The sequence below is a fragment of the Sus scrofa genome, unplaced genomic scaffold (genome assembly GCF_000003025.6).
Source record: "Sus scrofa isolate TJ Tabasco breed Duroc unplaced genomic scaffold, Sscrofa11.1 Contig693, whole genome shotgun sequence".
Classification (NCBI taxonomy): Eukaryota; Metazoa; Chordata; class Mammalia; order Artiodactyla; family Suidae; genus Sus; species Sus scrofa.
In genome coordinates, this window is record NW_018085289.1 from 18,607 (window position 1) to 30,048 (window position 11,442).

At 39.5% G+C, this 11,442-nt stretch overlaps 1 protein-coding gene across 1 annotated transcript; it reads right to left on the reverse strand.

Moving 5' to 3' along the window:
• Positions 1-9,610: 9,610 nt before the first annotated feature.
• On the reverse strand, positions 9,611-10,620 carry LOC110259048 (olfactory receptor 10C1-like). The gene is given in 2 exon segments (XM_021082341.1): positions 9,611-10,434; positions 10,437-10,620. Coding segments are annotated over 2 exon segments (960 nt in total). The 3' UTR covers positions 9,611-9,658.
• Positions 10,621-11,442: the final 822 nt, after the last annotated feature.

Genomic DNA, 11,442 nt, shown 5'->3' on the forward strand with positions numbered 1-11,442 from the left:
CCTGGTCATGGTATATGATCTTTTTAATTTATTTTTTATTTTTTATTTATTTTTTTTGTCTTTATGCCTTTCCTAGGGCCACTCCCATGGCATATGGAGGTTCCCAGGCTAGGGGTTTAATCGGGTCTGTAGCTGCCAGCCTATGCCCCCTATGTGGGATCCGAGCCGCGTCTGTGACCTAACCACAGCTCATGGCAACGCCGGATCCTCAACCCACTAAGCGAGGCTAGGGATCGAACCTGCAACCTCATGGTTCCTCGTCGGATTTGTTAACCACTGAGCCATGACGGGAACTCCCATGATCTTTTTAAAATGTTATTGGATTGGGTTGGCTAAGATTTTGTTGAGAATTTTGGAGTCTATAGTCATCAAAGATATTGGCCTCTAGTTTCTTTTTTGGTATCTTTGTCTCGTTTTGGAATTAAGATGATTGAGGTATCATAGAATGTTTGGGAGTGTTCCTTCTTCAACATTTTGGAAAAGCTTAAGGAGGATGTGTATAAGTTCCTCTTTGTATGTTTGGTAGAATTCGCCTGTGAAGCCATCTGGTCCTGGACTTTATCTGTAGGGAGTGTGTTTTATGACATATTCAATTTCCTTTCTAGTGATGGCTTTGTTCACTTGATCTGTTTCTTCTTGATTCAGTTTTGGCAACCTGTAAGTCTTGAGAAAGTTGTCCATTTCTTCTAGGTTGTCAAATTTGTTGGCATTCAATTGTTCGGAGTCTTCTCTTAGGGTTTTTTGTATTTCTGCCGTATCCGTTGTGATGTCTCCTTTTTCATTTCTTATTTTGTTATTTGGGTTTTTTCTCTCCTTCTCTTGGTGAGTCTGGTCAGAGGTTTGTCAATTTTGTTTACCTTTTCAAAGTACAGCTCTTGGTTTTATTGATTTTTTTAAATTTAAAAAAAAAATCTCTATTTCACTGATTTCCTCTCTGATCTTTATGATTTCCTTTCTTCTGATGACTAGGTTTCTTTCGTTCTTCTTTTTCTCATTCATTTAGGTGATGGGTGAAGTTGTTAATTTGAGATTTTTCTTTTTGAGGAAGGCCTGTATTGCTATGAATTTCCTTCTGAGCACTGCTGTTGCAGCATCCCAGCGATTTTGAGTGGTTGTGTCTTCATTATCATTTATCTCAGCGTATTTTCTAATTTCTTCTTGATTTCCTCCTTGACCCATTGGTTTTTTAGTAGCATGTTGTTTAGTCTCCATATAGTTAGTTTTTTCTCTCTTCTCTTCATGTGCTTGATGTGTGCTTTCGTGCCATTGTGGTCAGAGAAGATACTTGAAATAATTCTGTACTCTTAAATTTGTCGAGGTTAGCTTTGTGCCCCAGTATGTGATCCTCATTGAGAATGTTCCATGTGCACTTGAGAAGAATGTATATTGTGATTTTTTGGATGTAATGCCCTGAAAATGTCAATTAGGTCTAATTTTTCTGTTGTGTCATTTAGGATCTCTGTCGCCTTATTGATTTTCTGTCTAGAGGATCTGTCCATTGGTGTGGGTGGAGTGTTAATGTCTCCTACAAATACTGTATTCCCATCGACTTCTCCTCTTTGTCTACTAGTATTTGTTGTAGGTATCTGGGTGCTCCTATATTAGGGGCATCTATATTGATGATTGTAATATCCTCTTCTTGAATGGATCCTTTTCCCATTAAGTAGTGTCCTTCTTTGTCTTTCTTCATGGCCTTCGTTTTAAAGTCTATTTTGTCTGACACGAGGATTGCAACTGCTGCTTTCCTGTCTTGTCCATTGGCATGAAAAATCTTTTTCCATCCTCTCACTTTCAGTCTCTCTGTGTCCTTTGCCCTAAGGTGAGTCTCTTGTAGACAGCAGATTGAAGGTTTTGCTTTTGTATCCAATCTGCCACCCTGTGTCTTTGGATGGGAGCATTAAGTCACTGACATTTAAGGTAATTATTGATAGATATATATTTGTTGCCATTTTAATCCTTGTTTTCCAGTTGATTCTATGTTTCTCCTTTTCCTTTCTTTTTTTTGGTTGGATGATTTCTGCTTATTTTTTGCCCGAGTACTTTTCTTTTAGTTTTTGTGAATGTGATGTTTGGTTTTGATTTGTGGCTGCCCTATTTTTAAAGTATGTTAACCCTTCCCGCATCTGTTTGCTTTAGCCTGATAGTCATATAGGCTCAAACACATTGTGAAAAAAAAATCTATTTTTTCTTACTTTCCTTCCCCACATTCTATGATTGTGTAGTCCTGTTTTCTTTTTTTAACATCTTCATATATATCTTTTTGCTGTTCCTTGTGTTTATCAGTGCTTTTACAGTAGCTTTTTTGTGTTGTTTTGGCTTTTAGAACTATGTGCAGGCTTATTCAGGTGACTGCTTTCCAATTGTGGTTTCCTCTATCCTAGGTTTCCTCCCAGGTTCGGCTCCTCAGCCTGTGGTTTTCGGCTCCCCGTCCTGTGGTGCACCACTCCCTAGCCCTTCAGGCTGTCTCCACCCACCCAACCCTAGTCGTCTCCCTCGAACTGAACTCTGGAGCCTGAGTCTCAGTGACCAGCCTCCGCCCGAGCGTCTCGGGCTGTGCCATCTGGGGCACTGGTGCAGATGGTCTGTGTGGCTCTCACTCTGTTTTGCCCTCCTTAGTCCAGTTGCTCTGCTTTTCTCAGAGACTTTGAAGTTCCTCGGCTCTGCTGATCTCCCTGTCAATAAGGTGGCCTCCCAGGGTGTGGGTTCCTTTTCTCTTCCACAGCTACCTCTCAGGAGTGCTATTCCTGTCCTGATTCCTTCTGTCTCTCTCTCTCTCCTCCTGCTTTTTTCTACCCAGTTATGTGGAGGGTTTCTTGCCCTTTTTGGAAGTTTAAGTTTTTCTGCTAGCATTCAGTAGATGGTCTTTGTGAACTGTTCTACATGTAGATACGTTTTTTTTGATGTGTTTTTCGGCGAAGGTGAGTACAATGTCTTACCCCTTCGACATCTTTATCCTTCCTAGAATCTCTGGACATTTAAATTAATTCTTCCAGTTCATGAGTGTAGAATATACTTGCATTTATTTGTGTGTTCTTCAGTTTCTTTCTTCAGTGTCTTTTATTTATTTTATTTTTTCAGGCCACACCAGCAGCACATGGAGGTTCCTAGGCTAGGGATCGAGTTGAAGCTGTACCCGCTGGCGTATGCCCCAGCCACACCAATGCCAAATCTGAGCAGCATCTGTGACCTACATCACAGGTCATGGCAATGCAGGATCCTTAACCCATGGGAGCGAGGCCAGGGATTGAACCTGCATCCTCGTGGATACTAGTCAGATTTGTTTCTGCTGAGCCACAATGGGAACTCCTCATCAGTATTTTACAGTTTTCAGTGAACTTGTTTTTCACCTCCTTGCTTAAATGTATTTCTAAGTATTTATTCTTTTTGATGCAATGGTATATGGGGTTGCTTTCTTAATTGCTCTTTCTAGTAGTTGTTAGACCACAATTTTAAATAGAGTTAAGTTAGACCAAAGCTAGTTTGAAGGTTGTGGAGAATTTCATGTGAATTTCTTGAATATCTTACATTGTTCATTTGTAGAATTCTCAATAAGGTATAATATTTCTGGGTTTAAACAATAAATAAGGGGACACAAAGATGAGTTGAAGAGAGAAGAAAGAACCATAAGTGGTCTTTCCAGTGAGGAAGAATAAAATGACAGTAAAAATCCTTAAAATATTTAATAATTTCCTAATATCAAGACTAAGAGCCCGTCTTTTCCCTCTCTCACACACACACAAACACATAACATCCCACATAATAGTAGTCTGATTTGTGTACCAACATTAAGATTTAAAAGTTATCCACATAATCCATGAGTACATTACTTTGAAAAGCAAGTTCAAATGTACTGAATAACATGTACAAATAGATACATCTCCTTTAAACAGCCTCTCCCCATGGCCCATAATCTCACTGTCCTTTCTGTAAAGGAAACCACTAGTATCATGTGGGTGTGTATTGTTTCACTTTACAAGTGTGATGGTATATTTCATTCTCTTTCATCCTCACCCAGATACACTCTTTATCCACTGTGTATGTTGTACTCTATGCTCTACTCAAGAGTCTGAATCAAAAGGTGTCCTTGATATATAGCTTCCATTATAGTCAATGGGGGTCACCAGTTGAGGATTAGAGAAAGAGAGAACAGCTAGTTTGGTTTATTTTCCCTTGGCTCCCTCTCAGCTGGGACACCTGAGATGGCCTATATTGCTCAAGCAAAAGTCATAGCTCTTGAGATAGCTGTGTATTACGGTTTCTTTTTTTCTGGTTTCCAGTACCACTTCCCCACTTTGTTGCTTCAGGCCTTGGGTGTGTGACAGACGTCACTCTGGCTAGTTCCAGGGTAGTACATGTACAGTACACATATAGATGCCCCTTGTTGGGGTTCTAAATCCTTCTCATGCCTTTGTTGATACTCCTTTTTTCAACTTCCCTCATTTTCCCAGGTGGAGCGTGCCAACTATTTTATGCTGGGATTATAGCTGATATAACTCTCCTTTTACAGATGGACCAAGATCATTCCATGCTTCACAACCTTTTTTTTTTTTTTTTTTTTTTTTTTTGTCTTTATATGGCTGCACCCGCGGCATATGATGTTCCCAGGCTAGGGGTCAAATTGAAGCTATAGCTGCTGGCCTATGCCACAGCGACAGCAACGCAGACTGACCATGTCTGTGACCCACACCACAGCTCACAGCAGTGCCGGATCCTTAACCCACTGAGTGGCCAGGGATGAACCCGCAACCCCATGGTTCCTATCAGATTCGTTTTGGCTGCACCATAATGGGAGCTCCATGCTTCAGAACTTTTGAAATCACCATTTCTCCTGCTCAAATGCTCTTGGAGTTCCCGTTGGCCAGTGGTGAAGAATCCGACTAGGAACCATGAGGTTGTGGTTCCATCCTGCCCTTGCTCAGTGGGTAAGGAACCAGCGTTGCTGTGCACTGTGGTGTAGGTCCCAGAGCGGCTCGGATCCGCGTTGCTGTGGCTCTGGTGTAGGCTGGTGGCTACAGCTCTGATTGGACCCCTAGCCTGGGAACCTCCATATGCCATGGGAGCGCCGAAGAAATGGCAAAAAGGCAAATACATAAATAAATAAATAAAAAATAATAAAATGCTCTTTCCCTGATTTCATCCTGGCCAGCTCCTTCCTGTCTTTCAGTTTTGAGCTTAAAGATCCCTTCTAAGAACGGATACCCAAAATGAATTTACTTCCCAGTTTCTCTATAGCATAATCTTTTAAGTTTCATCAAAAGAGTAGTTTCTAAGTTATTTTACTTTCCAATTCTCTCTCTGAAAGATGTAAATTTTATGACATAGTAGCTCAAAAATTCTAGTGAAATTATTATTATAGACATGATTTTTATAGACATACATGCACACACATTTTCGATGGCACAGAAATTGTCAAATCAATAATTTAAAAAGATACATATTTTTACAAATCTCTGATATGCTTTGCTGCCTTCTATATGTTTGGTATGTTTGTTTCTGTTTTATATTCCCAAATTAGTTGGTAATTTCCCTTGTAATTTCTTCTGAGACATTTTATTTGGAAGTGCATTGTCTAATTTCTCTGTACTCATGTTTCTCAACATTTTTGTTATCCATTGTATCTCATTCTGTTTTGTTTAGAGGACATACTTTCAGTCATTTTACCTTTTTTGGGGGGGCTGCACCTATGGCATATGGAGTTCCCAGTCTAGGATAGAATTGAAGCTGCAGCTGCCAGCCTACCAACCTACAGCACAGTCACAGCAACACCGGATCCTAACCCACTGAGCGGGCAAGGATCGAACCCTCATCCTCATGGATAGTAGTCGGGTTTGTTACCACTGAGCTACTGTGGAACTCCACTTTCAGTCATTTTAAATTTATTGTAACTTGTTCATGGCCTGACCAATGATCGATTCTGTAGAATATTCCATATGCAATGAGAAATATGTATATTCTGCTTTTGTTGGGTGAAGTGTTCTGTAGATGTCTGTTAGTTTTATTTGTTTATATTGTTCACATCTCTCTTTCCTTGCTGATAGTCTGTCTAATTGTTCTATCCATTGTTTTAAGTGGGGCATTGAGGTTCAACAGTTATTGTGGAGTTATCTATTTCTCCAGTTAGTTCTGTTACTTTTCATGGTATGTATTTTGGCAGTCTTTTATTAGATGCCATATCTATCCATATCTTCTGGATGGATAGATCAAATGTAACATTATAAAATTTTTTTGACTGTAATAACAATTCTGTCTTTATGTCTATATTTTCTGATATCCACAAAACTGTTAGTGCTCTCTTTTTTGCTTTATTTATTAATTTTTTGAGACAGATGTCTCAGAATATTATAGAAGTTTCAGGTGTACAGCATAGTGATTCACTACTTTTATAGCTTAATGCTATTAAAATTGTTGCAAGATAATGGCTATAATTCTCTGTGTTAGACAATAAACCTGGTTTCTTATCTATTTTATAGGTAGTAGTTTGTATCTATAATCTCATACCCTCTCTTGCCCCTCCCTCTTCCCTCTTTTCACTGGGAACCACTAGTTTGTTCTCTGCATTTGTAATTTTTTTTTCTTAATGTTTTTTTTTTTATTTTTAGATTCATATATTGATGGTGTGTTTGTAATTGTCACATCAATTGTCTTCTATCTCCTTTATCCTTAAGTTTGATGCACATAATGGCATTCTCGCTTTTAATAATCTGCTCTGAATTCCTGTATCTTTCATCGTTTTTTTTCTTTATCTACCAGATGATGCTGGATCATTGGTCGTTTATTTTGGTTTTTTGAGAAATCTCCGTAATGTTTTCCATAATGGCTGCACAATTTACATTTCTACCAAGAAAGGACAAGGTTTCCTTTTCTCCATATCCTCACCAATATTGTTATTTGTGTGGTTTTTGATTATTAACATTCTAGTAGATATGAGGTGATATCTCATTGTAGTTTTGTTTTACATTTATCTAATAATTGTGATGTTGAACATCTTTCTATGTGCCGATAGCCACGTATATTCTTCTTTGGAACAATGTCTTTCGGATCTTCCACCCATTTCTGGATTTTTTTTTTTTGATATTGAGTTGTATGAGCTTTTTATATTTTTGGCTCTTAGCCCCTTATCCATCGTATCATATAGGCTTGAGTATTGTCTTCTATTCGTAGGTGGTCTTTTTTGTAGATCATTTTCTTTGCTATGCAAAAGCTTTTAAGTTTAATTAGTCCTATTTGTGTGTTTTGGTTTTATTCCTTTTGCCTTAGCATGTGGATCCAAAAGAATTGCTATGATTTATGTCATTAGAATGTTCTGCCTATGTTCTAGAGTCTTATGGTTTCAGGTCTTACGTTAAGGTCTTTAATCTATCTGAGTTTGTTTTTTGTATAGGATGTGGAGAAATGTTTTAATCTTATATTTTACATGCAATTGTCCAGTTTTGGATCTTTGAAGACTATAAAACTTATCAAAATTAGTAAGGGAAACAAAAAGGATTGTGCTGTAAATTGTTATTAACTTTCTTTTTTTCTTTGTTGCTGTTAGGGCCACACTTGTGGCATATGGAATTTCCCAGGCTAGGAATCGAATCGGATCCCAGCTGCTGGCTTATGCCACAGCCACAGCACTGGGCTATCTTAGCTGTGTCTGTGACCCACCCCACAGCCCATGGCAATGCTGGATCCTTAACCCATCGAGTGAGGCCAGGATCAAACCTCCATCCTCATGGACACCAGTGGGTCGTTACTGCTGAGCCACGACTGGAACTCACAACTTGCTTTATTTTAAAAATCATTCTTTTTCTTATTATACTTTTATATTATCTTATGCTGCAGTTTTGCCTATTTCTGCGCATATTTGTTAAATAGTTATTTTTTTGCATGTTCAATATTTTTTCCTTTGTACGCACAATCTAATAACACAATGTATTAAGTTTCGTCTTCGTGATCAGACAGGTGGTCAGAAGAGTTAAGATCCGTTCTGTTAGCAAACTTCAAGTACATAATTCAGTGTTATTAACTACCGTCACCATGCTGTGTGTTAGATCCCCAGAACTCATTCATCCTATGCTGTAGGTTGTCACGGTAGCTGTCACAGTTCTCCATTCCTTGTCCTATACCCACTGCTATGTGGGTAGCTGAGAATCTCTCATAGATCACAGCACCTCCCTGAGAACGAAATGTTCAAAGCCAAGGTAATGTTCCTATAGATGCCTCAAGCGACTAGACTGTGTTATAACGATGTCCATTTATCTTAAGAGCAAGTTTTCGGATGATTTCCAAATGTATTTGGTCAGGATTCATCTGTACCTATGTAAATCTGTACCTGAAAATGTTTAAAATTATTTATATTATTTAGTGTTAGTTCAGTTTTCTTCTTCCATCCTTGAATTTAAATAGGAGTTCTCCTTCTTTTGAAAAACATTTTCACCATGAGGAATCTTGGTGAAAATTTCCCCTAATTTTCTTTTAATAGTCTGCAACAGATATTTCTGATGTGTTTTTTTGTTTTTTTTGGTGCCCAAACCTGGGATGAACCAGGGACCTTTTGGATTAAACTTTTAAATTCTTAATAATTTTTTTTTTTTTGTCTTTTGTCTTTTTTGTTGTTGTTGTTGTTGTTATTGTTGCTATTTCTTGGGCCGCTCCCGCGGCATATGGAGGTTCCCAGGCTAGGGGTTGAATCGGAGCTGTAGCCACCGGCCTACGCCAGAGCCACAGCAACGCAGGATCCGAGCCGCGTCTGCAACCTACACCACAGCTCACGGCAACGCCGGATCGTTAACCCACTGAGCAAGGGCAGGGATCGAAACCCGCAACCTCATGGTTCCTAGTCGGATTCGTTAACCACTGCGCCACGACGGGAACTCCTACTTTTAAATTCTTAATAATTTTCTTTTTTTTTGGATGTTTACATATTTTTATAGTACACACAACTCAAAAAGGAACTATTTAACTCTATGTCGTGTACCAATAATTAAGATTGAAGAATTTTGAAACCTTTTTATGGAAGGAAGTAATGCACATTACAGAGCTAATAGGGCATAAAGAGCCATGTGAGACACACATATGTGGAAGCACTACCCCAGTGACCACCGCAGAAGTCATACAGACCCCTCAGGGGCTCAAAAATGCCGAAGAGTTTAGAGTGAGAACTTGTTAGGCTTCTGAGATATAATCTGGCAATTTGTCCTTTTAGCCTATATTTAGCCTAAATGGGAACATTTTGGGAAATCTGTCTAGTGTTGGACTCATCTATTAAAATTCTTTGGTAGCCAACTTCCTTCCAGAATTTGGTAATGAGAACTTTAACTGTGAGTACAGAGGTATCTCCAAAATAACAATCACTGTTATTCAAGAAGGTTCTTACAAAAGAGATTGACAAGTACAGTTTGTCCTTTCTTTCTTCTTTCCCTCCTTCCTTCCTTCATTCCTTCTGTCCTTCTTTCCTTCCTCCCTCCCTCTTTCTCCCTTCCTTCCTTCCTTCCTTCCTTCCTTCCCTCCTTCCTTCCTTCCTCCCTCCCTCCCTCTCTCCCTCTCTCCTTCTCTCTTTCTCTCTTTCTTTCTTTCTCTCTCTCTCTCTCTCTCTCTCTCTCTCGCTCTCTCTCTCATTCCTCTTAGGCTGACTCTACATCTTTTTCAAAGAGCAATTTTTGTGGTCCTCTGGTATCTACCTATGAGCCAATACTTTTTTCTTGCCTAGAGTTCTCCTAAGAGCTGCCTTGACTTCCTTGTTCCGTAAACTGTAGATGATGGGGTTGAGCATGGATGTCACCACGGTATAGGAGAGGGCTAGGAGTTTATCTATTCCTGGTGAATGGCTAGCCTTGGGTCTCAAGTAGGTGACAGATCCTGAGCCATAGAAGAGTGTTACTACAAGTAAGTGGGAAGAACAGGTGGAAAGAGCTTTTCGGCGACCCTCAGGTGAGGGCATGCTGAGCACGGCAGCTAGAATTCTGCCATAAGAAGCAATGATGAGTAAAAATGGGCTGGAAATGCAAAGGATGGTCACAGCAAAGACTGCAGCCTCATTATGGGAGATATCCCCACAGGCAAGTGCCAGGATAGGGGGGAGGTCACAGAAGAAGTGGTCTATTTCACAGGGGCCACAGAAGTCCAGGGAGAAAATATAGTTGGTCTGGCCCAAGGCTACCATGCATCCCACTCCCCAAGAAACCATTGCCAGATGGACACACACTCCATGACTCATTCGTGTTGCATAGTGAAGTGGGGAGCATATGGCCATATAGCGGTCAAAAGCCATGGCGGCCAAAAGACAGCACTCACTGATACCAAAAAATGCGAAGAAAAACATCTGTGTGGCACACCCCTCCCGAGAGATTCCTCGGGCCTCGCTCACAAGGCTCTGCAGCATCTTGGGTGTGACAGAGCACGTGTAGCCAATCTCCAAGAGAGACAGGTTGGCCAGGAAGAAGTACATGGGGTGTGGAGGACCCGGTTGGTCCAGATGGCAGTGGCTATGAGAGCATTGCCCGTCAGTGATGCTAAGAACATGAGCAGGATGAGGGTAAACAAAAGGAAACACTGTTCAGTGACCTCGGAGAATCTGGCAAAGGCAAAGCGTTTGACAGACATGCTGTTGTCCTGCCACAAGGAACAGTTGAAGGTCATGCCTGAAAAAAAGAAGGCAAGGTCATCATCAAGAATCTTTCACATAGAAATCTGAATCTTTCTCTTACTCTTAACAAGCTCTCGTGAGTCAGAGAGATAGATTTCTGCTATTCTAAAATTCAAAGTTTGGAAGTTACCCTCATCTTGAAACCAAATCCTATTCCATGTTCACTCTCCTAGTTGATTTGTTATAAATAATCTAGTCAGCAGGCATGAAATGGAAAAAAGTTTAGTAAAATTCTCTCATCCCTTCATTTTACCAGTTGTCAAATACTACCAAATAAAGGTCCTCCATACCTATTTTCTTTCCTTTTCTTTAGCCACTGACTTGCTTTCTTTACTCATTTATTCACAAGTATTTATTGAGCTCAGCATATTTTCAAAGTATTTTTCAGTTGCTGTTGTAGGTCTTGGATTCAACAAAGAAGGAAGAAAAAACAGAAATAAACGGACTGGTTCAGAATTCTGTTAAATATGAAATAACAAACATTATATGATTACAGGGACCCTTAGCATCTATGACTGCTGAAAAATGTGCTCACACATCAGGTATTCTATTATAATGCATTTACACTTATATTAAAGCATTTAGAAACATTTCCCTTTTTTGCTATTAATGAATACAATTTAATATTATTTCTCTTCCATGTGGCACCACAATTCAGTTAAGGTTGTGGCAAAGAAAACAGAGACAATCGTTTATCTTTTTTTTTTTTTAATCCAAAATATTTTCTTTCTTTCTTTTCTTTTTTTTTTTCTTTTGTTTTCATGGCCACACCCACAGCATATGGAGTTTCCCATGCTAGGGGTCCAATTGGAGTT